The following is a 26,864-nucleotide window of genomic DNA, read 5'->3' as shown; positions in this document are numbered from 1 at the left end:
CACCCCTCATTTCTTTATATGTTGCTGGGAAAATTGAAATTAGGTGCAGAAGTTTATTAAAAATTGTGCAAATATACACTGAAGTACAGCATGTACGGCAAAAACAGAGTTTGTACAGTTTTAATGAGATTAAAAATCAATATTTGGTCTTTATTCTTTAACATAGCCTGAACTCTTTTAGGGTTAGGCTTTCTTGTAATTTCTTGAAGTAGTCTTCAGGAATAGTTCTCCAGGCTTCTTGAAGGACATTCAAAGCTCTTCTTTGGATGTTGGCTGCCTTTTGTTCTGTTTTTGTCAAGATGATCCCACGCTGAGTAATGCTGAGGTCTGGGCTCTGGGGAGGCTGATCCATGACTGATGGTGTTTTCGTTACGTGTTTTTCTATCCAGGTATGCTTTTACTGTATTAGCAGTGCATCATGTTGAAAAATGAAGCCGCTGCCAATCAGTTGCTTTCCAGATGGTATTACATGGTGAATGAAAATCTGACGGTACTTTCCTGCGTTCATAATTCCATTAATTTTGACAAGATCCACAAAACCCGATGGCTGTAGATACTCTCTGTTGTATCTCCATACAAACGAATGAAGATGATAATTGATGATTTCAAATCCTTAAGAGTGGCGTCTTGACAGCCGGCCATCCACTGAGATTGATTCTGACTTGATGTTTGTAGACTGCAAAGTAGGCTTCAGTGAATGGATCAACTGGGGGGCCAGATGCATGTCTCAGGTCCTGTGTCCAGTCTTTGGATGTTTTCCTAGTTCTTCAGGACCCAACTTTCAGATACTGTTTATCGGTTGTAGATTTTTGTAGGCCTGCCACTTCTTCTTTGGTCCTGTGCTTGTTTAGTTTTGCATTGCACACCAGGCAGAGCTGACTGGCTACTAGTAACGTTTTTTTAATTTCTTTTTTGCCAAGCTTTCTGCTATGTGTCGACACAACACTGGTTTATCCCTTGACTTGGGTACCTTTTTGGTGCTTAAATGATTCATAGGTCAGTTTTAAGTGGCTTTGGCTTAACAAACAAACAGACAAACAAAAACATTCCTCTGAAAATGTCAGGTACAAGATCTGGACTAAAAAATAGTGAAAAGCAGCCAGTGTGTAAGAAAAATTTTGAAATGCCTTCACAAAGCTTATTGCTTTAAGACCGCATTAAGAAATTCCTAGAAAATCTGGCTCCTTGGATCCACAGCATAAAGAAATACGGGGTGAGTCAAGACTTTTGCACAGTACTGTAATTTTGGAGAGGAAATCTTGTTCAGTGGCCTGTGCAGAACTGATAAAATAACTCAATACTTTTCCTCCAAGAATATTATTAAATGTTTAATGCAGTAAATCAAAGGGCCATTTTAGAAACCTCACCATACTGAGACCATTTGAGCTCCTGTCCCAAAAGGCTGATTAATCCATGCGTGTGCAGAGTCTGTGTCAGCGCAGGTGACCTGTTATACACCATTTAATTTTTCTTCCAACCCAATTTCTCCCTGCAGTCTGTAACAGGGTCACAGACCAGTCGCTGACCTATTTCAAGCGCTGTGGAAGCATTTGCCATATCGACCTGCGATACTGCAAACAGGTGACCAAGGAAGGATGTGACCAGTTCATCGCCGAAATGTCCGTCAGTGTGCAGTTTGAACTCATTGAGGATAAACTGCTGCAGAAGATCAGTTAGGCACACGGACAACTCTGGTGTGATTTTTTTTTTTTCACAAGTAGTTAAAATGCCGTCCACATGGAGGCAGCAGAAGACTGCTTACTTGTGTGTGAGAGAGCATCAAGGACAGTGAATACTCCTGTAAAACTGATCTAAAAGGAGTTTGCACTGCTAAGCAAGAATGTAAAAATGGTCCAGTAATGGATATATATATATATATATATATATCTATATATATACATGTGTATATATATACAAGTTTTTGTTGTCACACCTGTTTATACGTTATTTATTCCTTTATATTGATTGTTTTATGTATTGTATCCTGGTTATCTTTTTGGTGTTTATAGACTATTTTTTGTTTCAATGCAAAGTTTATTGCATTATAGAAGAATATTTTTGTATCAGAAAGTGTTTCATACATTTATGTGCAGTATTAAATGGACCACTGTAGTGGCTCCATGCTGTAGTGCTTTTCAAATTCGCCTAATAAGCGAAGGAACCCCCAGTACGTTTCCGGGGAGGAGACACGAATCCCTTGGAGGACTGTGTCAGGAAGGGCATTCGGGCATAAAAAAAGAAAAACAACAGCCAAATTAAAACACGCGGAGCTACCCGCTGTGGTGACCCCTTTCCAATAAGGGAGTGGCTAAAAGTAGCTTTTATTAAATGCACCACTGTACAGTATCATAGCACTGAAAGCGATTATTAGTTGGCATTACTGTTAAGCTCTTTATTGTCAAGAGACAAAGGTCTAACGATTTGTTGCCAGACTTGTAGGATGGTAGCTTGTGTTTGTGTGGGTGTTTTTATATTTTATTATTGTATATGCCAGAGTTCTGCTTCCTTTTAGATAAAGGTACTGTATATTTTGTTTTCCATGTCCGTTTGGATGAAATATCTAGTTATTTGCACTGATGCGGTCAATACGAATACATGAATGTATTCTTACATACACTATACAGTGTACAGTGTATAAAGCATATTTTTTAAACACTAAAACGTTCTGCTAATTTTACTAACAGCTTGTAGGTAACTGGGCTATTATAAGATAAAAACATCTCCATCACTCTTTAGTATTCCCGGTGCTTTGTGGAAGGAAGCGTTTTAGCTCTGCATGCAGACATGTTTACACCACTGTCAGTAGAGTTAGTAACAGTTAAACGATATAACCATGTTTACTCCAGCTGAACTCCACGTTACCATAAAGGAGAGACTGTGTGCTGAATCATGCAAGAAGTAAAGAATCTGCAAAGCCCACAAGGTTTGAAGTTTAGAAAAGAGGATCAGACATATAAATGAAAAATGCAACTGACTGTCTCTACTTTGTAAATCGCTCTTATTTTGGGCTTTATATGCATAAGGGGTCATGTTCCAAGCAAATTGAGAACAACATTGAGAAAACAAGTGAAACCAATAACAGTGAAGCCATACCAATCTCAAAATGTGAGGCCTTCACCAGAAACTCAGCATGAGACCAAACACACTGTATCCAGTGTAGGAGAAAAGTGAAAAGGTCAGCAGAGGGTTGTATGAAAGATTTCTGTAAAATATAAAAGTGAAAAAGAGTTTTTTTTTTCTTTGTTAGCCAGAAAGTCCATTGAAAACAAAAGAAAACACATTAACACTGGTTTATTTTTTATTTTTTTTTATGATATTTTGAGTTGATCTTCTGATGTAAGTACATTGTGACCTGTCATTCGGTGATAAAGTTTCAAATTCATAAGCAATGTTCTTACTGTGCACCTATACTCTTTATAATTGTATTAAGACATTCAGAAGTTGTTGGAAGTTTTGACTGACTCATGAGTTTAGTGACTTTTAATAGATTTTCGTTTTCCTCTTTAAAACTCCAGATTTTTCTAAAATGAAGTCTTTTGCGTAATTTTTGAATAGCGCTCCAGTCCATGCAGTTCAGTGGATGGGTTTACATTTAAAATTTTATGTTTTTATTAAAAGGCCGTGTCTCCATGAAATATTTTAGTACATTACTTCAGATCTATTTATCTGTACATAATGTACACGCAAAGCCTCTTCAGAGTCGACCTTTGAGATATTAAATTCATTTTAAATACTGATGAGTGTGTGAGTTTTGTCCTTTGGGTTTAATCAGGTTTGTATCTTACACTGGAAAGCTGGTCATGTTAGATTTACCTTTGTGTTTCACAAGTGAATATTTACCACACGCTGGCTCCTATATAGTACTGTGCAAAACTCTTGAGCCACCCCTCATTTCTTTATACTTTACTTATAAGGAGCCAGACTTTATTAAGAATTTTAAGTGGTCTTGAGCAATAGTTCTCCCGGGTTTCTGGAGGTCTTTCAAACTTAGAATTTGGAAATTGTCTGCTTTTTCAAAAAAGTCTTTAACTCTATTGGTCCCTCTGTGCTCACTATAATCAACACCTCGCTGTTCTCTGGTCAAGTCCCTGCTTATTTTAAGAGCACTGTCATCCATCCACTTATAAAACAAAAAACAAGCTTGACCCTTCTCTTCTTAGCAATTAGAGACCAATTTTAAAATATCATTTATTGCTAAGATTTTAGAAAAGGTTGTGGCTAAGCAGCTTGGACAAATACAGTTTACATGGGAAATTTCAATCTGGTTTTCTAGAGCTCATTCTACTGAAACTGCATTTCTTAGTGTCCAGTGAGATTTTGATGCAGACTGAGGCAGGAGACTGTTCTGGTCTGCTAATTTTGGACCTGATCTCTGCTTTTGATACTGGTGATCACCACATTTTGCTTTATAGGCTGAAATATTGTGTGAGTATATCTGGATCTGCTCTGGAGTGGTTTGAATCATCTGTCCGAACGAAGCTTTCCTGCTTCAGGTCCTTGTCGTCTTCCTTTAGCTATGATGTGCCACAAGGTTCTGTACTAGGACCGTTATTATTTCTATTATATCTGCTCCCTCTTCAGCACATTTTGAGCAGCTTTGAGGGCATTTGCTATATATTCACTTATATTATCTCTCTTTTTTTGTTTCTAAGCTGCATATCCTGAATAAGTGCCTGGTTCTGACTTTACAGCTCTTGATGGACAAGCACCAGGTTACATCAGTGAGCTTTTACAGCCATACATCCCCAGCAGGTCCCCGAGGTCTTGTGAATCAGGGCTTGCTGTACATTATACAAGCCTGAAAACTAAAGGAGACATGGTGGGAAGGATTTTCCCACCACGGCCCCCAGACTCTAGAGCACTTTCCCTCTAAGCTTGAAATCTGTACACTCTTTAAGGGAGCCACTAAAAACTTTTTAGATTTGCTTTTAGTTAACAAGCGACTCACAAAAAAGGAAAGTGTTATCTTTTTCTTGAAAGGTGCTATATAAATACAATTTTACTTTACTTTTTCAGTAATTTCAAGTCCAGTCCTTGTCTGGAACCATTTTCACAGAAAAGTGTTTTTTTCTTTCATTATTTGTTCCCATTTCTTGGGAAATAAATTCCAAGATAACACAGTTTGACAGGCATACAAAAGTATTTTTACTCCAACAACATTTTTACTCCCAAACTATTGGCACTATAGTTGCAATATTTTCTGGCAAGGGTCTGATTAACTTAATTTTTTTGTATTGTAATGATCCCAAACACACTGCCAATGCAGTAAAAGCATACCTGGATAGAAAACACTATCAGTCATGGATTGGCTCATGACTTTTAGACAGTATATCAATCAGCGAGAATATCACAGTTTTAGAAAATGAAAAGCAGGGTTTTACATTCTGGTTTGTAGTACTGCATTTTATTGAATCTAATAAATATTTTTTTTTTTTTTTAATATCTTGATTACCAAAATAAAAAGGTTGAACAGTCAAAAATATAAAGATCCAGGATTACGAGTGCTTATGATGCGCTCTCACTCTGATAATACCTTAGCTGCCCGTGAGTGACATCTTTGAGAGACAGCAGCAACAACAAACTGACAGAGTAACAGCGACTGTTACATCGCATGGTGCGAGTGAATTGGAAGCAGAAGACAACAGAAAGGTTGTAGAAAGCAAGACTATGATGCAACTTTAATAGTGAGAGACATGATCAAACTCATGTGACCATAACCAGCAGAAATACATTCTGAAAAACAGTAAATTCTTCTTCTTTTTTTTTTAAACCTTTGTAATGATTAGAATTTTTAATCATGTCAACTCCAAGGTAAATGGAAAAATATACATTTAATAAAGTATCAGTAAACAACAATAAAAGCTATCTATGCAATTTACTTAACAGCGATTAAATTGCAGTTATTTTATTTACCACAGGCATACTGTACACACAGATACTTCAGTGACATCCGAGTTAACTGGATCTCGTGACAAGAACAAAATGTTTTATTTGCATAACAGGTTAAAGTAAATCAGGCTGCCTCTTACTGTGTGATGGATATTTGGAAATGACGTGGCAAAACGTCTGCGTGAGGAAGTTTCACTCAAAAAACAAAACAAAAAAAGGAGTAGCACCTGTTACCTTCCTACGATCTGACATTAAAAAGGACGACAAAAACAAGTGATCAATTTGGAAATGAAACGGTATTGCTTGGTGAAAGTTATAGAAAACTAAACCAACTTTAAAATGTAGATAAATATAGGGGCTAAACTCAAGGTCCACTTAGTACCACCTACTGGGGCATCCAGCAGCATGTCATGGGTTTGTTTTCATTAAATGAAGCTGCTCGCTTCATTCGCTTCTGTGTCGTCCTCACCTCTCAGCTCCTCCTGGCGAAGATGGGAGAGAGATTTGAGTACAGAAGCCGCCAAATGAGAAACCCTTGCTTCCATAGTGTCAGTCCTATTAGGCAACATCACTTATTTATGATGTGCTGCACAGCAGGATCATTTGTCAGCCAGACTGGGTTCTACTGTCCACAAAAAAATTCCCTTAGAAGCAGGTAAAATGCGAGAAGACTTAAACTGATTAGCATAGTTGTGCATTTGTAGCTGTGTTACAGTTGTTGATTTAATCATCTTCTAAGTCATTCATGGATAAGTGATATGTTATCTCTTCTGCTTTTTTGTATCAGGAAACGTAGTTGGTAACAACTGCTACACAATTTTGCAGTTAAATTATATTCCACTGTGTTAGAGTTACTGTAAGATGATGGAATAAAACTGTCTTACGTGCATCCTGTCTATAATCACTAGTGGACGTGTGACATTTATAAATCAGTTTAGCTCCTAAGGTACATTTAACGATGACTGTGAGGAGAAATGGACCAGTAGGAGAAAGGACGCGGGGAAATAAAACGTAAACAGGAGAAGGAGGCCTTTCACATGATCTCCCACCTTAGGTCATGTGACATCAAGGAACATCTCAATGGCAAATCAATGAACGATCACATTACAGAGACTGTAAAATGCAGCAAAAAGCTCTACAACAAGCTTGAAAGTGGGCCTTGAGTTCATTTTGTTGTCGTTGTCTGAATAAACATTCGCACAGTAGATCTAGCAGGAATGTACACTGTGACTTAACCAACCGGCAAACTGCAGGAGTCTTGGATGAGACAACCGAGAAAAGATCCTTCACACAGTAAGCGTTAACCGGCTCACGTGTACACACTCTGTTTCCCCAAAGTTCATTTGAGTAAATGGAAAAATAAGAATAAAGTATCACACCAAGCTTGCTGGTTATGTGATGCTTATACTGTGAAATCTTAACCAAATATCAACTCAAGGCATGATCTTTTTTGGCACCCTACATGCTCCTGTGTGAGACGACCTGGTGCATAATAAATATTTTCTAAGAACACTTCTCTTTTTTTTATTTTTATTTTTTACTTTTTTCTGATATTGCACATCCTAAAAAGAAACAAAGAAACAAAAAAAAAAAAAAAAAAAAAACACTGAAGGAGAATGACACAATGCCATGTGGCATGACTGTGTAAACCATACTGACTCTAACCCTGGGATCTTATATTTTAACTGCTTCTCTTCCCCACAAATAACAAGGTGGTCCACTTCAAGTATCCGCAGGACCACCTCCTGCCCGCTCCTCTCTTGTGGGTCGAATCTAAACAGACACTGGCGAGTACAACGTGATGGCAGGGGCTTCTCCTGTGTGTTTTACAGACCAAAGACAGAGAAAATGAAAGTCCCGATGCAGCCGATGCCGGTCCACCAGGGTGCAGAAAGGGGGACTGGAACATAAGTTAGTAAGGAGGGCAGGGGGCAAACCGTGGTAGGCCAGAGGCAACAGTCTGGTTTTTAAGACCGAGAAGTTGCTCACGCCTGCTGCAGCATTAGGCCCTGTGAGACGTCATGCACAGCAGTTCATTCTCAGTGATAAATTCAGGGCTCGGGCCACGCCTGAGAGCCGCTCCGACACTCACCCACTAACCCACGCACGCACTGAGTTTTAAGACTTGAAGACATGCACGGCCCGCACAACATACTGCCTGCAGATGGGGCACTCGCTCATCCTCTTTCCGCATTTGGTGCAAGTTACCATGTGACCACATTCCAGTAACACACAGTCGATGATGGCATCCATGCAGATGCGACACAGGTTTTCATCAGCTGCCAGCTGAGCTTTGACGCCATCTGTGGATGGGAATATATATATATAAAAAATAAATATTTTCAATAAGCAATCCTTCTGTGCTGTGGGCTCATAAGAGTGTATGGAGATCAGCATTGAGGTGCACATGCAAGACAGAATAATAAGCACAAACACCATCACCAATGTTTGGCCCAATAAACTACAGCCCTGCACTCCCTGTGGGTTTAAGATGTTATTTAAAATGATAAAGTACTTTGCCTAAGTAAAAAGTTTTATTGCAGATATTTATATCTACACTTCTTGTGAGGTGGAAGCTCTCCGTCTCCAGCTATTAAAAATATTACCGTTCATTTTAATTGGTAAAAAGTTAGTTCTTGGACTAATCTAATGCCTGCACTTTCCATGCCAAAGTAAAAAAACACAAAGAACAAAAAAACTAAACTAAAAAACTTAAAAGCATGTGGTCTTTCCTCTTCTGGGACTGAAATAGTGAAGCCAGTACTGAGGTGCTAAAAATGGGTGAAGCTCTAAAATGCCACAAAATGCTGCCAACTCATTTAAATCTGATTAAGGATTAAAGATAGGCATTATTAGGGCTACGGCAACTTTGATTGACAGGTCAATGCCAACAAGGCTTGCTTGACTGTCTTTGTGGTGTTAGTTCCTTTTGGAGCCCTGTATAATGCAAACAATATGGCCTTCTGTATGGTTAACTGAACTAGCAGACCTAGTTCTAGCAGACATTTCTAGAGGTGCCAAATAGAGCAACATAAACCTGTCTGTACTAAATGTTTCCATGTACAGGGGAAAAGAAGGGGTTTTATTTATTTGAGATGGAGATAAAATATCGACACTAACAAAAGGAAACCGCTGAGCCGTCCTGTGACAGCTTGTGAACAGAGCCATGCATAATGATCAACACATGCTGATGGTAGGCAGACAGCCTCTCCCATCAAAACCATTTAAAATCACAGCGGCAAATTGTATCAGTGCTCTGGTTTTACTAGCACTTAAATGATTGCTGACTGATCAGCTGACTGGCCTAAATCTGGGTCCTGCTGCTCACATCTAGCGTGACAGGAAAAGACCAATGCAGCTGCAGCCTGTCTGCTGCCTGTGCACAGCTGACTAATAAGAGGAGCTAATGTGATCCGCAAGCCCTTCATGTCAACGAGGAAGCTTGACAATGCAATTACACCTGAAGACATGCTGCCACTGAAGCACCATGACGGCTCATCACGAGGTAAAAGCCCTTAAAGAGGGCATTAACGGCACGAGAGGCTGTCCTTCAGAATAAACAGACATGACACACAGGAGAAGAAACACGAGTGACAGAATGCTGAGACACCGAACCAGACAGGAAATAATGACTTAATAAAAAGCATTGTTGCAACATCACAACAAGCAGGAAGATGGTAAAGGACGGGGTGAGTAAAAGCAGCTGCAGCATGCCTTTACTGGTCTATCAGATGAGTTGCAAATGCAGTATCAGTACAATGGCGATCATGGAGGAGATGGAAATAGTGTGTGATGTGGCTTTTTTTTTTTTAAGAAAAACATCTTACCTCCAACTCCACTGTTGCAGAGAGGTGGAGGATATGCAACCACTTTATAGTTAAGAAGGGGCAGTAACAAAGAAGATTAGTTTGGGGGAAGTGAACTTGCTCATTAATATAAAAAGTGAAGCAGCAACTAAAGCAGGTTTTTTTTGCATTAAATGCTTCTTCACATAATTATAGCGCATCAGTGGCATAAATGCAATGTTGTAAACACAGATGAACAGACATAATTAAAAGTAAATTACCTGCAGTTATGTTGACATTTTCCACTAAAGCACAAGGAGAATGAAAAAAATGTGTTCGTCAAGAAAAAAAATAAAAATAGTGAAATTTGTAATTTGTAAGAAACAATGAAAATTCAAAGTGCTCACTTGATTTCCTGTTCTGCTCGTTTTCTCTGTAGAGTCGATGCACTCGCTCTAGCAGCTCCCACTTCTCGCAGCAGCCAGAGTAATTGACAAAGTTCCTGGCGAGAATCTCTTTCAGCTGGCGGACGGACAGGTTTTCTATCGCCTCTTCGTTGTCGAGATCAGACAGAGAGGCTCTGATCCTCCTTTGTGTCGCCGGACTGACCTGCAATCCACACACAGCAGCAGAGCCGTAATCACTTACAGAGCAGCAGGATAGCATTTCCTTTGACTTTAAGGATAAGGACAGTTCAACGCTGTAGGTGTGCACGAAAGCGGGTATCACACCTCTATGAGACTTTCCGTGGGCTCCAGGTTCAAGAGGGATGCTGTTGGAGTATCATCATGCTCCTGTGTGAGTGGAGACAAACAGTCAGGTTAATTTAAGTCAGATCAAACTGTCACAATGATTTTGAACTCGTTAAGATAAATACCAAAGACAATGACTGATTTTCGTAGTTTAACTCATAAGATCTAATGCACATCCCATATTAGTTCTTTTCCCTGTGTAAAAATACTTTAACAATCTCAGGTATATAATGCACATTCATGCTCCTCGCTGAACCTGGTTCTACTGGAGGTTTCTTCCTGTTATAAGGGAGTTTTTCCTTCACTGTTGCCAAAAGCTAGTTCAAAGGGGGCCATCTGATTACTGGAGTTCTCTCTGTATTATTGTAGGGTCTTTACCTTATAATATAAAGCGCCTTGAGTTCGACTGTTGTGTTGGTGCTACATAAATAAAACTAAATTGAAGTTATATACATGACTTTTTGTTAGAACAACCTATTCTTTCAGAATACATGTGCTACAACACTATTGAATGAATGCATAAAATGTTACATCACAATAAAGGTTCTATACAAGAACCACTCGGTTATTGCAGTTAAAAAAAAGACACTGCAGAGATAAACATTACATACTTTGCCATTTTACCTGATGGCTTAGACCTCTTTTGGTTAAAGCAACCAATCTAAAACCTTTATGGAGTTCTAAGGCAGAAAGCATAATAAAATAAATCGTTCCTGCTCTGTGTGACAAGGTTTCATCATTGCCACGATAAAAGAAATTACTTTACCGCTATCCGTGACTTTAACTGCTCAGATAGCCAATGAATGAACAGAGATGTTTAAACACTGTCACAGCTCCTCTTAGCTCAGCAGTTAATTATTCTCTTTGAAGGTGGAGGTCTGGAATTTGCTGTATTTAATAAGAGAATAAAGAGAAAGGAGATACAGAAGAGTTTAGGCTCTGTTTTGTGTAGCTCTGTGTTATCACTGCTGATATTGCCCTCTTTGTTCTTTTATCTGTGTGACAAAACGAACTCGTGAGGCACTGAAATAAGCTCTAATTGATACCACTGAGTTCAGCGCCTCTCCTTCTAGACCATAAAAACTAAACTCCCTCTCTCTGCTTCAGCACATTCCTGCAGACCATCGTCTTTCTTGAGTAAAGATGTGTTAATAATGAATCCATCAGCAGCGCTGCTAGGTGCCTAACGCTTTGTGCAGACATCGTGCTTTTGCTCAGACGGCACTCCTCAGAGACACAAACATGAGCTGCAGTCTCGACTCTCACAGAGAGCTGAACCTCAGTGGAGCACATGAATGATGTTAGATTTTATTCAGCCATCATAATGACAAAAAAGTACTAGAAAGCACTTGAATTAACCAGCAAGGCTGCAGAAGCACAAGCAGAAACAATATTATTATAGTAAGACAAAACGTTCAGAAGGCTTTTGTGTACAACAAAACATACACGGGCTAGATATTTTTTATTTTGGCTCTGCACAGGAGGATTTCCTTGAAATGTGTCAGGTTCCATCACATGCTTACTGATTCATAGATTTGATGCCAAATGTTAGCAAACAATGCCCAGACATTTTCAAGGGCCATAACCTCCTGGACGGATGCCGGTATCGTCATATCTCATGCTAGAGAGCTACAAATGTCAAGGTAATTCAAAAGAGAAATTACGGCATCTTGTCAAACAAATAGGCTTCTAGTTTTGACATTATATTGTGATAAAACTTAAGATTATCCTGCAATCCTGTCAATCATCCTGTGCACTGAAATGTTAAATCTCAAAGCAACTGATCCAATTTCCTCCCCTTTCTTTGATATTCAGTGTATTTTCCAGCTCCAGTCTGAAAAGTGACACCAATATCCCCCAAACATCGCCTCAGAGAAAATGGGTTATTCATTAAAAGCAACGATGTGTACGGTCCTTTTTTTGTGAAAATGGTTGAAGTGGTATCAACTCGAGAGTTTGAATATCTAAGTGAGCATGAAAATCTTACTCAGTTCATGCAGTGGCTTTGCATTATCACACAAAAAACTGCATCACCCAAAAAGGTATTTCACTGCAATTTGTAGTTTCAGAAGCTAAAGCTAATAGATTGTATATGAATAATGGACCTAACCACAGTGATGTCAATCAATCACAAAGCAGAGTCCTGAGCAAAGTGGACACTGTCATTTAAAAAAAACAAAACAAACAAAAGCAGATACCACACGAGGGACATTATCTTGTTTTTTTTTTTTATAAACTCCAGCAGACTCTCTGGCTTACAACACCAGCAACATTTTATCTTCAGTGTGAGACCTGAAACTCTTTAGGAAAGTATAATTTTCCTATGGATGTCTGTAAACAGGAATTATTTCACAACCCCACAGATCTCAACATTATGTCTGCAACATGCAGGATCTGTGGGGCTTGTCCTACTGAAATGGTGCCAACTCCAGCACCGGGCATCCTTGTCACTCATTGCTCCTTCTGCTGGAGCAGAAATAGAGACTCCACTGTAGCCCATCTGCTTCAAGTTTTGATGTGTTGCATGCTCAGAGATGCTCTTCTGCATACCTTTGTTTTAACTAGTGGTTACTTGACTTACAGTTGCCTTCCTATCAGGCTATTCTACTCTGACCTCTGGCATCTTCTTGCCCAGAGGTTTGCAGATTCTTGGATATTTTCTCTATTTCAGACAATTCTCCGTAAACCGTAGAAATGATTGTGCAGGAAAATCCGAGCAGTTTCTGAGATGGTCAGCTCGCCATTCTGATGCTCTGAACTTGAGCAGGCTGTCGACCTTGTCTAAAGGCCTAAATGCACTGATTTGCTGTCATGTGATTGCTGATATTCAAACAGCAAAAATCAGATGTACCTAATAAAGTGACTGTGTGTCTTTATGTTAATTCACTGAGCTTTTGTAACTATACTTGGAGATTTCATCTGCCACCAAACTTTTATTGGCAGTGATGTCTGTTAATTCTCAGTTGATTTTAATGATGAGGTATATTTTAGGAAGACCATGGCACAAATATATCCGGTACATACGTTAGATTAGCTCAGACTTCACCCCCCAAAAGCCCCATATCCTACATATGTCTAGTCTGAGAGTGCAGTTTGGGGTGATCGCTGTTCCTTAGAGTGAAATCTAGTTGGACCGCCCAAATTTTGACAGATTTTTTTCTCAATAATTCATGAAGTTAACACAAATGTCTCAGATGACTTGTGCTTTCTTGTCTGACTGTCTTTGTAGTATTTGTGTCAAAATTTGGTGGTAAGAAATTTAAAGTGCCACAAACTAAAATCTGCACAGTGCCCATCCCATGAAGAGATGAGAGGAGGAGTGTACAGTGGTGTTTCTGCTGTTTGGTTGCAGCTGTGACGCTGTGGGGAGTTTTCAACCTGTGCTCCTGTTACATAACAGGCTCAGTCCATGTAACAGAACTAAAAAAAAGGCAAAGGGCTTAATCTGCCTTGCTGGCTGGTCCGAGGGCTTTGCACTTACACACAGAGCTAGCACACATAGCTAACACAGCTGTTTGCAGCTGTCACATGGATATTTTGCTGAACACTGCACCAGTACTAAGGAGGAGAGTTAACCTTTTTTCCCTTCAATGGAGTAGATTTTTCATTCATAACAAAGCAACAAGACCAGAAAAAAAAGAAAAGAAGGCAGCACAAAGGAAAGAGTAAAGCATGAAATCAAATGAAACAGACATCTAAGCCCTCTATGCACACGAGAGTGCTTGTTTGTTAGAGAGTTAAAAAGAGAAGAAGTTAAAACAGCCACTCTGAAACTTAATATGTTGATTTCACCTCTGAAATTAATTATCTCGGACAGAATGAGGACAGATGTGAAGGAAGTATGGCGGATGTAAATCAGGGAATGATGCTTGTGCATGTGCGGCTGGGAGGATGCTCGCTGTATAGGCTCCACATGCTGACACACTGTGAATGAAAGCGGTGTGTTTGTGAGCACAGACCTGGCTGGTGGTCCCTGAGCTGTCACTTGGGCTGAGCACGTCTCCCTGAGAGGCGGAGAGGACCGACTGTTCAGAGGTGGAGCGCGTCGCGGAAGGGGGCGAGGCGGCACGTGAGTGCGGGAGCGAGTGCAGGCTGTCTGTGTCATCTCCCCCTTCATCTTCCTCCTCTTCTTCCTCCTCCTCCTCCTCCTCCTCCTCCTCTTCGTGTGTATCCTCCTCCTCCTCTTCATCCTCCTCATCCTCCTCCATCACCGGTCTCGGGGTCTGCCTCGCGCCCTGGTGACAGAGCACCAAGTCCACCAGGTCCTCCTTCTCCCTGCATGTGTCGGTCGGGATGTTGCGCAGCAGCAGATACTGGCGCAGGTCCTTCACCCTGAGCTGCATGAGCCGAGGCCGCTGGAAGGCCGTGCCGCGCAGGAGGTGGCACGTCGTGCAGCAGCGCAGGTTCTCCTGCAGCACCGAGCACAGAGCGCAGAAGCTCTTCTTACAGTCACAGCAGATGTGCTGCAGGGGGAGGAGAGATTGAAAGACAGATGCGATGTGATCAGTTATTCTTTCTCTTCTGACTGACGCAAACAAACTTGTTCTTGAAGTTATTCTTTTTCAGCAACATAAGGGTGATGATGTCTGGCCTGTTAACTTATAAACTCTTTTCCATTTATGCCACTTTAAAAAAAATAAGGGAACCACCTTCAGAAAGAAATCTAATCAGATTAGACCTATGAAAAATGGGCAAAGTTTAGCTTTTGACCGACATTCCTTTTAATCAGTACTGAGTGCAGCCACGTCCCCATATAGCCACTTATTTAAATACTGCATGCAGGAGTCGCCTGGCTCTGCCTGAATCGCCCTGACAAAGAGAAACCTTAATAACCACGAACACAGAGTCCCATCTGAAACAGTGCCCAGTCATTTCTAGGAAAGAGAGTCCAGAAAAGAGACGTAAACCATCTGTAGCTCCTGGTGATGTTTGACATTTAACAGGCTTAACACTGTCTCCTGATACAGAGCCTCTGAGTAGATTGACACTTCAAATGGGCAGGAAAGCGGGTCGGCCACGGCTGTAAACATTTTCTTATCGCTTGTGCACAAATGTGCTCCTGGTCCACAAGAAGCACATTTGCACCGTAACAGATACTTTGCTTCAATCAGTTGTTGTTAATCCCCCAGCAGGTTTTTTTCCCCCTTCTTTTTCTAAAGATACTAGAAAAATACCACGCTGACAGTGAAATGGAAGTCAACCCGGCATCTGTGAAGCTGCGTGGAAAGAGGACGAGTTTTAATCAGTCCGTCTGACTGCCAGGCAGATAAAACTCTGCCATGCTAACATGTTGAGCTGTGCAGAGACCCTGGAAAGGTACGGCACACATTCTAACACAACCAGGTAAGCTGTTTAGCCGAGTCCTCTTAAAAATAGTTTTACTCTAAAACAGCACGTTTGCTGCAGAAACCAGCGAATAAATACACATTAGAGGAATAAAAACTATGAAATGTTCAAAAATCTGAAGTTTTAGAGTTTAGAGACGTCAAAGAGAGACAAGCCCGTGAGTTCTCAATGGCTACGTTTATGTGGAGGCTAATATTCACATTCTGAAAAGTTTTAAAAGTAGGAAAAGAATACAATTGCCTCATCATGCACTGCTCGAGCTTTTATTTAAAGGATTTCTGTCAATAGTGCAAAACAATGTTCTTGACTTGCACCAAAATGGGATGGATATTGATCTTCAGAGTGCTGTTTAGACAAGTATCAAAGACCAGTCTGAATAATATTACTCTTCACTAACAGGGACCAATTAGATTGACAACGTTTCTTGTAAGAGAACAGCTGCTGTAACAAAGATGGATCTATGCCTAAGACTGCGGTTTGGGGAAGGCCTCGCTGAGGACTGGTGGGGGCACCCCAGAGCTGGGCAGATCTCCATGTACTAATGAGAGCCATGAGAACTGAGGAGAAAATGAAAATGAGAACAGAAGAGTGAAAATTTGGCCTTGCTCCTTAAATTAAAAGGTATCTCAAATTAATGATTGTGCTGATTAAGAAAAGCAACATTTGGTAAACATCTGGTTTATATTAAAATACAAGAAATATGATTTTAAGGTTGACTCAACCTGGTTGAGAAACTTCTAAATGTTTTGCAGGATTTAAAAGAAAAAAAAAAAAAAAAAAAAGATGACTCCGAACTTTAGGATGCGTTTTCCTGAATGCACGAGGAAGAAAAAGTCGCTGCTCACAACCGCACAGAATGATTACAAGGCTGAAAAAAGGTGTGTAAAATGTTGAGTGTGAGGGATTACTTTGCACCTTTGCAGTCTCTGCGAGTTCATTTTTATATAGCACAGGCATGATGTGACTCTCTCGCCCTAAGACAGCTGGGATGGGCTCCACTTACTGCTTAGTCACATCTCACTCGCTGACATCCGTGTTTACCTTGCGTCTGAAGACCGAGAAGGCCAGTCCGCAGGCCTTGCACAGCTGCCCGGCGCTCCCTGAGCTGGTGGGGGGGTAGGTGGAGTACCCAGCACTGGGGGCGAAGCGAAAGGGCCCCGCGCCTGCTCCAAACCCCGGCTGCTGGGCCCGCACCGTGCCCGTGCCCATCACCTCGTTCAACAGCCCGCAGCATGACGCCCACATGGACGATGCTCCTGCCTATAACAACACAGACAGAAATACACCCACGTGACTTAGATATGACTTTTAGAGACATCTAGTACAGAAGTTTATACAGTACTTAAGTATTATCATCGATGAAATTTAATGACTTTTTGAGGATGACAATTTATTTTAAATTCTTTTTCAGTCAAATGTGATAATGTAATAATAAAAACATTTTCCCCTCATATTTATACCAAGTATAAATGCTGATCAGCCACAACATTAAAACCACATACAAGTGAAATTAAAAACATGGATCAACAACGTTACAATGCGAAGGAAAACTTTATGCCCTGGCATTCATGTGCATGTTCCACGCATGGTATGACCCACACCATGCGAGTCACAATGGTTGCAGGCCAGCTGCCCTGTATTTGTGCCCTTCTGTTGGCAGAGTTGCATGAAAGACAAGAGGAGCGAAAACGGTTAGTTTCGGGGATTTGATAAACTGAGGGGCTGCACTTAGGTCAGCAGGATAAATAAGGATTATTTTGAACTGTAGCTCAGTTGAACCCCCCGATAGAAACAAAAATATGGAGCTAGGGAAGAGCAGAACAGCACTTAGGTCTTTTAACTTATTTTCAAATGTCTGAATAATAGAACCTACGTTGTAGAAACAGCATTAACATTGGAGCAGATAAAGGTAGAGCCAACTTTAATTACTTTAAAACTACACCTCTGGGTGGCTTGTGAAGATTAATTAAGTATGATCTTATCTTAATACATCATAACGCCATAATTTCTTTACTAATTATAGTTAAAAAAAAAAAAAAACTGTACTATTAATTAGAACCTACAAAGTTATGAAACAAATAAAGATAAAGTACAATATTGCATAAAGACCCATATAAAATATCAAACTACAGTACGACACTTGAGTAATACACTGTGCTTAGGGGAGATCAATGACCGGAAAGAGAGAGAAGCGAAGCACATTATTGAGAGTGCTCCTGCAGGTCAGAGATAATTAGAAAGAAGACGTCTCAAAAATATATTAATGACATTTTCAGCAACAGCGCTGTGGCTTAAATTTATAAATTTAATTTATTTTGAGCCACGTTAAAAGAGTCCAAGTCATACAACGGCTATTCTTGTGTGGCTCAAATGGGAAGAGATGGATGTAAATACATACTCTAAATGTCCCGAGGTAGCTTCCAGACTTAAGTTGGTATATGTAAAATTAAAGCAAATGCCCCACGCAAAAAGAATAAATCGGATGTGTCTGCAGATCTCAAAAACGGCCCAGAGACGGGGAGCAAAGATGGTGCGATGGGAGCTACGGCTCCTTGGAGCATACTGATGCGGGGAGGAAGGAGGGGGGAGGACAGCGAGGAGAGAATATGTCTTCTGTTGTTCCCCAGCCTGCTGAATCAATAGCTGACATGAGCATAATGTAAGCCCTCTTTGGTTCATGGCTCCATGTGGAAAAACAAAGGAATTCACGGGATCCTGCCACATCTTTTCTTAAGACAGCCCTCTGCTCCGACTTGTCACAAACACCCTGTGATCTGACTTAAGGATGGCGTTATGTAATCTTAGCAAAGACTCACTAAATGTGGACTCGGGACGCGCAGAGGAAAAGTCTACTTCCACCAGCTCCACAGTTCAAATCATTAACTAATCTCATTAATTGAATGAATGACTGTTTCCGGTAGGCACCATTAATCTTTCTGTCTCCCTGCCTGCATGTCTGTCATTAAATTAATGAATAACAATTTTGCCCGATTTCAATTAATATTTTTTAAGGCTACTACTTAATTCACATGCCATCAACTGTTTCATTATTTTTCAGTTAACTGATAAATTGTTTAGCCTGTAAAATGAAGTATGGAGGAAAATGTCTTCCTCCATTACTCTCAGCCCGAGGTGATATTTTGAAGAGATTGTTTCGTCTTTCCAAAAACCTGGAAGTTTTCCTCAGAGATTCTGCTCCATATGGTCCATATTGACATGATATGTTAGCATCATGCAGCTGCTGCACATCCATGATGTGAATCTCGGTTCCACCACATCCCCAAGGTGCTCTATTGGATTGAGATCTGATGACTGTGGAAGGCCATTTGAGTACATCATTACACCAGGACCAGCCCGAATCCTTGAATGCATAGCTCGCAGTTGTTTATGCCGAATTATCTCCAATTTTCCTTTCTTAGCTGACAGGAGTAGCACCCGGTGTGGTCTTCTGCTGCTGTAGCCCATCTGCTTCAACGCTTCACTTGTTGTGTGCCCAGAGATGGTCTTCTGTGTACCTTGATTGTAACAAAAGGGTAATTTGAGTTATTTTTTTTCCTTCCTGTCAGCTCAAAGCAGTCTGGACATTCTCCTCTGACATCAACAACATATTCTAGCCCAGAGAACTATTGCTCACTGGATATTTTCTCTTTTATCAGACCAGTCTCTGTAAACCTGAGAGGTAGCTGTGTGGAAAAATCCCTGTATATCAGCACTTTCTACAATACTCTGGAACCAACAACCACGTCACCTTCAGTCACTTTAATCATGTTTTTTCCTCATCCTGATGCTCAGTTTGAACTCCAGCAGGTTCTCCTGACCATGTCAAAATCTGCCGAGTTGCTGTCATGTGACTGGATGAATTACATATTGTAGAAAAAATGTAAAAATAAATAAATAAATAAAGTAAAAAAAATAAACAAGAGATTTTGAAATTTTCTGATTGTCAAACTTGTTGTAGAGGATGACCCCAGATGCCTCACTCACTGTATCCTTCTCAATACTTAAACAAACCATACATCCACGCATTATTAAGATATCTACCTGGCTACCAATCCACCAGTATATTATGTTATATAATAAAAAATATATATCAATAAACATATACAAAAACCCCACTATATAATAAAAGTACATTTTTTTTATTTTATTATATAAGTTTTATTTGTTTTTCTTAGATGGCTGCTTGTCCTTGGTACATTCCTCCACAAGCTGCTCACTTTATCCAGATATTCTTATGCAGAGTTACACTAAATCTTGTCTTACTCGCCTGTGGCATAAACTTGACCCCGTGGTTAGCTGCTAAGAAGTCTCCGGTTAGATAAAACCTCTCTCATAAGGGAATGAAGCCACTAAAAGGAATTTTACTGCATTCTCCGGGATGAGGAGCCACTGCAGCCTGGCCATGAAAACAGTCTTATTTGGCTTTAAGCCAGCAGCACGAGTTCCCCGTGTCACTTCAATTAGCACACTGCGAGCTCTGTAGGCAGGAAGTCCTGAATAAACAAGTGACAAGCGCAAACATTACATGTAGGGCAGCGTTTTAGGTTTTTTTTTTTGTGCTTTGTATTGTTTGTTTTATCTTCACTCAACAGTCTGTTAACTTGAATAATACCTCTGGGGATACTGTACTGTGCGTTTTTATCATTCCTGTCACCTGTCACATTTCTGACACTGCTGCTGGGGTTCAGCCATCACACTGACTAGCCCCTACACACAAGTTTAAAGTGTGAAAGTAGCAAAATCTAACAGAGGCATGGATTTAAATAGAAAAACCCACAGGGGAGAGCCTTGTGTGGCCAAACAGCTAGCCGACCTCATAAAATGAGCCTAGAAGATCAAAACTTAAAAACTGCCCAAGCATCCACAAGTGTAACCGGGATGAGAACCTAGATGAGGCTTAAATGGGTCACTGACAGACTGACGCAAACTGGAGAAATGAGTCACATACTGAGATAGACAATTTTAACCTTGCTTCAAACTGTAATAGCGTTTGTGCATGACTTTCTGAACTACTAAACATCAAATGAAGGAACTGTCTCTCAAACAAAAGATCTTCTCTTTCGCTGGACGTGGATATGTAATAGTAAGCAAACACGCTGACCCCACAGTGAAACAGAGAGCACAGCAGAGCAGCAAAGCGGCAGCGGAGACTCTCACACAGAGCTGAAATTACATAAGTGCACATGAATTGGACTATATAATTAACATAAATGACTTTGTTTTACTTGCAGCACTTGATCGCTCTGACACTGCTTTTACTTTTATTTTCTGTCTTTATGACTGACATTTTGGATATACACTAACATGCATCAAGCCAGCTACAAAAACAACACGAGAATGGGGTTATAATAAAATTACTCAAGTTGCACTATGGGAAATGTAGGAATTGAATAATAATAATGGAATTCAGCTTAGAAGGAAAATAAACTTTAAATACTTTAAACGGGAGTGCTTCAGTGCTTTACTGATGTATTGCAGTGCCCTGGTAGCATAATTTGATTATCGATGGTGACCTTTGTTGATGTCACGTCCCCATCCCTCTTCCTTTACCTTTTCCCCCTTGCAGGAAACAACTGCAAAACTTAAGATGTATTTTAAGCCTATGCAGGACTCGGAAAGCACTGATGCACGCTGCATTGTTGAATTAAGTCATCGGCTGGGTCTTGGCTTCTTGTAGCAGTACTCAATGTGAACCTCTGAATGATGTTTGTGGTAATGTAAGCATAAGGCTTTGATAAACAGAGGGAAATCTGTAAAAGTGGATATTGTTTCTCTGTTAAAGGAGTGAAATCTAAACAAAAAAACCCCCAAAGTACTCTGGCTACATCTGTCTAAATGATACAAATGACACCTGGGGCTGACTTCTGCAAGTCTGCATGCACATGTGGACCAACCAGAGACTATTATGCGGATTTTTGAGAGAAAACTGTGCACTGTCATACATTTTATTGAAGGGGCCTTCAATGCTAATCTCCCATCATCCACCGCCTCTCTCCCGCCTTTTCATTTCCTTTCTCTCTCCTGAAGCTCTTTCAGTTTTTTCCCCCCTCTTGTATCAACTGCAAATGTCACTCACACTGTGAAAAGTGAATTCAGCTGGCTGCCTGTTTATACCGGAGATAATGGTTTCAGAAAAAAAAAATAACTAATTGATTTAACGCCTTTAGACATTTGTCTGAAAATGATGGGGCTAAATGTGATATTTTTCCATTTAAATTATGACACAAATACAGTCAGTGATGTCTGCTGGAGGATGCAGATGTCAAAGTCTGGAGAAATATGCATGTGCAAATCAAACTGCTACAGGCAAAGTTGGATTTGTGTGTACAAAATGTGAAATTGACAAAGTCTACTCTGAAGGCAAAGGACGACTTGGCTGGATTTAGCCCTGGAAACAGAGTCCTGCAGTCCTGCAACATAAAAACTATCATAAAATATCACCAGGAATCTTGTGCACCCCTTTGATTCTTTATAGCTTCAGACTTCTTTGTCTAGAAATAAGCCCCAGGTGAGTTTAGTCCCATTTGGAACGAAGTGTGATCCACTGGAAGCAGAGATTTGTGACTATTTACTCCCACCATGCCCAGTATGGGCTTTGAGATGGCCGTGAAAATGAGAATTTTTAAATGCAAAATAAAGAAAAAAAAGAAAAAGAAAAAGCCAACCACTTAAGTCAGAGGTTTAACTCTGAATAAAATGACACTGGCAGCACAGACTGCATAGCAGTCTTTCCCGTTTTGAGACGCATGCTTACACAACCCAGCGCCGTCCCGTCCACAGGGGCAGAAAAGCTGCTTTTCAATTTAAACCAGATTAGTCAATAAAACGTCACATCCATTTTGCTTTCCCGGGACACAGCGAGTGATGATGTGCCTCGGGAAAATTAACTTCACAGAGTTAAGCCGTCTGTTTTCTTATCTGCCACAATATTGCGATAAACAGGAGAGGAGGGAGGGAGGCATTAAAAGAGAAAAAAAAAGTCTTAGTTGAATATCTGCAAAAAATTTAAAAAAATAAAATAAATAATGATTATCAGAACAGCCTTTCAGTCAAAAAAATCACGTCCTCTGTGATTTCAACCTGAACCCCAGGTCACTTATTCTCCAAAAACAGCTTCTATTTTACGAGGACAGGCCTTGCACATAAAACCAAGTTAGTTAAAAGCAACCATTAAGAGCTACAAATGCACCGATATATCAGCCAAATGTCAATATCATCCCTGTTCGCTGCCATCAACCTGCCAGCAAATGGGATGACATTTACTGATGACTCTGGCCAAAATGTCTTTTCTGCTGTGTCACATAAATTTTGCGCCTGCTCAATGTTTGAAGATAGTGATATGATGGGAGTTTTTTCATAATGAGGTCCTTGTTTTCTTAGCGCGCAGGAGGAAAATTGCAAAAACAAACAACTTCTTTGGTAATCAGCCAAATGGTTATTTTAAGCATCAGAATTGGCTCACAAGTTCAAGATGGGTGCATCGCCACTAATTGCAGCTATAGAAAAAATATTTCCCTTTTTACCCACTGAGAGCCAAATGAGAAGCTACAATAACACTGATGAATCCAAAGCTAAACAGAAGAGCAGCATAGCTCCAAAACAAGAAAAAAAAGGGGGGATTAGTGAAAGAAAAACCTACATAACACAAATAAACATCAAATATTATAATAATCCAGCAATCTTTAGTGACTTTGTTCAGAGTTGACTGTAAAAATTTGGCAGGCAAAACCTAAATAATTATTTTTTAAAAACCCACCTCAACACACTGCAGCCTAAAAAGTGCAGGAAAACAGACGACGGGGTGATGGGCCAAGACATGTTCAACATTTACAAGAAATGCTGCAAAGTGAGAAAATGTGACCATACACACAAACCACGCAAGAAGCTAAAACGGCCTTCTGTTTAAATGTTTCAGTGGCATGTTTCAGAAAATGTTCCATCTGCTGAAATCCCTGCAGCATTTCAGTGCCGATGCTTCCATAAGTTTGCTTTGTCTATTTCAGTGTGTTGGGCCACTTCGGGGTGACTAAAGAAACAGTCTTACCTGGCACAAAGAACATATCATTTCACTATGTATTGTAGGAAAAGGATTTCACAGAAAAAAAAGAGACACGCCAATTCAAAGCAGAGCTTTAGTGAGGAGTTAAAAGGCTATGTGTTTGGTTATTTTGCACCTCTGGAACTAAGAGAGGCTTTATTCACAAAAAGGAGGACATTTCCCTTTTAAGGTAATCACTGATGCATGCAGTGAGCTTTTAAAAAAAATCATCCAGTCAGCTTTAACTGCTGTAACAGATGATTAAGTGTCAACTGCCACCGACAGCAGGAGGGTATTCGTACTGTGTACACTCACGTTCCTTGATGCTGCTGCTGCTGTTTGATGGTGATAATGAAGATAGGACTGGTTGTAGCCCTGCCTTCACTTCACTTCACTTCACCTTTCACACCGACTGCCACCAGAAACCTGCCACCACCAGAGGACCAATGACATCATCGCGGTAGTCTTCATCATTATCTGTCCTAAGCTGCCAGACAGCTTCATCACCTTTCCTTCCTGTGCTGCAGCCTGTAGCTGTTACAGCACAGGCGCACACAAACAAACACACGCATATACACAAGCGCACACTGGGAGGAAGGAGACTCCTGCACAGCCTGACACAGCTTGGACCTGAGAGGTGACCCTCTCGGTATCCCGAGACGTCTCCCGAACATCCCCACGCTCTCTCACTCACCGGCCGCAGTGTCTCTATCTCGTTAGAGCGGATTAAAGCCTGACGATGAATGGATGTCGCTCTGGCCACTTTAGTCCACTGAACTATCACTCTGGGGTCAAAGCAGGCTCATTAAAAGGCTACACACTGTACCCAGTGTTTATCAGGACGGCTGGAGACGTTGGGAAAGCATTTCCAGGCTTGGACCCTCGACAGGAAAATAATGGAAAACCCAGACTGTCAGGCGCTGGAATGACAGCGGCGAGTAATGAAATGTGATGGCAAGTTAAAAATTAAAGAGTGTCTGCAGCGTTCAAGCCTGTTGATACAACTGCACACAAATGAAATTATTAGGATGGGGATATTCCCTGCTTCTCGATGCAGCACCCCGTGCACATCACGGCACCGCATGAGCCTCGTTAACAATCCAAATCACAAACGAGCTGCAGAAACAGGCACATACCTTCATTGCACCTCTCGTCTGAGGAATTTGCCGAGTAATGTCAGAACGACGACCATTGCAAGTGCACAGGGAATCAAACCATTACGTCTTCCCTCTCTCCGGCTACCAGTGTGTGTGGAGTAAGCATAACGTAATGGCCAAGAGAGCCACAGCCAATCACAAAGAGCACACGGGCGCTGGTATCTTTAGCAGCCAATCCGCCCCGACACATCACCGAAGTAGGCGTTCACGCCTGTGCGTAAAGACGCATCTGAGCGTGCCAGACGAATCACGCTATTTTTTTTATCCTCAGCGTTGGTTTATTCTGGTGACTTAGCAGCAATAAGCATTTTATTAAGGTGCTCAGCTTTAACAGCCCTCACACAAATTTGGTGCCTTTCACAATGAAAACTCCTTGAAATCGCAAAAAATAACACATCAGCTTGAAGGGGTCGTGTCTGCAGGAAGAGGTGATTTCAAAACTAAGCTTATCTTCCGCACCAGCACAAGCTGTGTTATTTCTGTCTGTTTGTACCAAAACTAAATGCGTTTACAGTCTTATTTACAGGCACATTTAGCCTCTCTCTGTGTGTGCGCGCGTGTGCGTCTGTGTGCGCACAAGGATATCGTCTGCAGTAAGAAGATTAGAGGGGTTTTCTTTCTTCACATAGACAGTACCTGCTGAGAGCCCGCAGGGGGCAGCAGATAGCCTTCAGTGAGTTATTATCGTTCAGACACAAGGAAGCCGCAGGCAGGAAGGATGCTCCCGATGTTCTTAGTGTGTAATATTACGAAATCATACAGAAAATGTACGTCTTTGAAATACGCGCAACTGCTGCAGCAGTGGTGCAGGGGAGAAAAAGGGCATCTGAGGTAACTACACAAGACGCATTGTTGTGTGTGAAGTGAGTACAGTGCTGACTCTCTTTAAATTCACTGCCATCCACAGTAGTACATCAAACAGTGACCTTATGTTGATTTTATTTCACGTAGCCACATTAAAATAAATTTGTGGATCCCTTCAGGCCAGCAGTGACACACTTTAGAGTTTTAGATTCGACCTGAATATTTTTTGCACTGTGTGGCTGCACTGCAGGATAGTTCTACTTTTTTCTTTTATGTTAAAAACATGCAACCAAGTGGAGGCAGACATATAATCCAGCATGTTCGACGTATCTTTAAAGTACTTTTTGGTGGTTGCTGCCTCTAGTTGTTCAAGTTGTGATCTGATAGAGCCACCACGAACAAAGACTCTTTTGTTCTAGTGGTGTTAAAGCGTTGAATTCTTCTCTTTGTGTACGATTGCTTCTTAAAAATGTATTACCATCTGTGTTTCTCCCTCTGATCTGGTCGTGTCTAAATGGCTTTGACCTCTCTCTGTCCTCTAGTGTAGTGTGGTTCCCACGTCTCAGTGTTATTTTTCTGGTAGTTATATCCTGTTTTACATCCAATGTTAGTTCTGTGTTGTGTCACACTCGAGTTTTATTTTCTGTTCGTTTCCTTCCTTTTGTGATTGTTTGCCCCTCCCTCATTCTGTCTCAGTGCCCTGAGATATAGATTTATATATTTGTAGTCCTATGTCTTTCCTCGTCATTGTCTGGCTCTTAAGTTCTTTGCTTTTTATGGTCCCTTTTGTGATGTTCTGCTTTATTGTTTGTGATCCTGTTTCCTTTTGTGTGCTTTGATTTTTGGCTATTAAAACAAATCTTTTGTTAAATTATTCAGCCTTCGGGGTCCTGCAATTAGGTACACTCGAGAGTTTTACAGGAAGAGCATACTCTTGTGCAACAGGACAGATTTTATATAAAGTCTTTGATGTGGTGACCACAGATGGATCCTGGCTTACATTGTTACAGTTAGCTTGTAACTGACAGAAGATGTGTGGTAATCAGTTCATGTGGTTGCTTTTTTATTAGTTAAAAGTAATTGTTCAACTGTT

At 40.7% G+C, this 26,864-nt stretch overlaps 2 protein-coding genes across 7 annotated transcripts in view; one reads left to right on the top strand and one right to left on the bottom strand.

The window, feature by feature from the left end:
- The window catches only part of LOC116322426 (lysine-specific demethylase 2B), a 28,438-nt gene extending 24,701 nt beyond the window's left edge, over positions 1-3,737 (top strand). For all 4 annotated transcript variants that reach the window (XM_031742492.2, XM_039615928.1, XM_031742491.2 and 1 more), the window contains one exon: positions 1,496-3,737. In XM_031742492.2, coding sequence (XP_031598352.1) covers positions 1,496-1,677 — 182 coding nt within the window. In that variant the 3' untranslated portion in view covers positions 1,678-3,737. The remainder of the gene's footprint in view (positions 1-1,495) is intronic.
- Positions 3,738-5,539: 1,802 nt separating this feature from the next.
- On the bottom strand, positions 5,540-25,082 carry rnf34b (ring finger protein 34b). 3 transcript variants are annotated; one of them, XM_039615935.1, is made up of 8 exons: positions 24,947-25,082; positions 16,814-17,032; positions 14,386-14,889; positions 10,406-10,468; positions 10,082-10,283; positions 9,956-9,979; positions 9,717-9,758; positions 5,540-8,192 (listed from the first exon to the last, which is right to left on the bottom strand). In XM_039615935.1, the coding sequence occupies exons 1-8, from the start codon at positions 24,950-24,952 to the stop codon at positions 8,008-8,010; spliced, it is 1,245 nt and encodes a 414-aa protein (XP_039471869.1). In that variant the 5' UTR covers positions 24,953-25,082; the 3' UTR covers positions 5,540-8,007. The 3 variants fall into 3 exon arrangements, with proteins under 3 accessions (XP_039471869.1, XP_039471870.1, XP_039471871.1); XM_039615936.1 differs by lacking the exon at positions 24,947-25,082 and adding an exon at positions 24,505-24,536; XM_039615937.1 differs by lacking the exon at positions 9,717-9,758.
- Positions 25,083-26,864: the final 1,782 nt, after the last annotated feature.

The sequence above is a fragment of the Oreochromis aureus genome, linkage group 7 (assembly GCF_013358895.1).
Source record: "Oreochromis aureus strain Israel breed Guangdong linkage group 7, ZZ_aureus, whole genome shotgun sequence".
Taxonomy (NCBI): domain Eukaryota; kingdom Metazoa; phylum Chordata; class Actinopteri; order Cichliformes; family Cichlidae; genus Oreochromis; species Oreochromis aureus.
Note: the sequence above shows the minus strand (reverse complement) of the source record. Positions and strands in the feature narration are given on the sequence as shown.

Excerpts from the sequence above, each read along its gene's own strand:
- rnf34b (XM_039615935.1), bottom strand. Across the intron at positions 10,284-10,405 it reads CCACGGAAAGTCTCATAGAG|GTCAGTCCGGCGACACAAAG; the intron begins GTGTGATACCCG and ends TGTGGATTGCAG. Across the intron at positions 9,759-9,955 it reads AAATGTCAACATAACTGCAG|TGGTTGCATATCCTCCACCT; the intron begins GTAATTTACTTT and ends TTAACTATAAAG.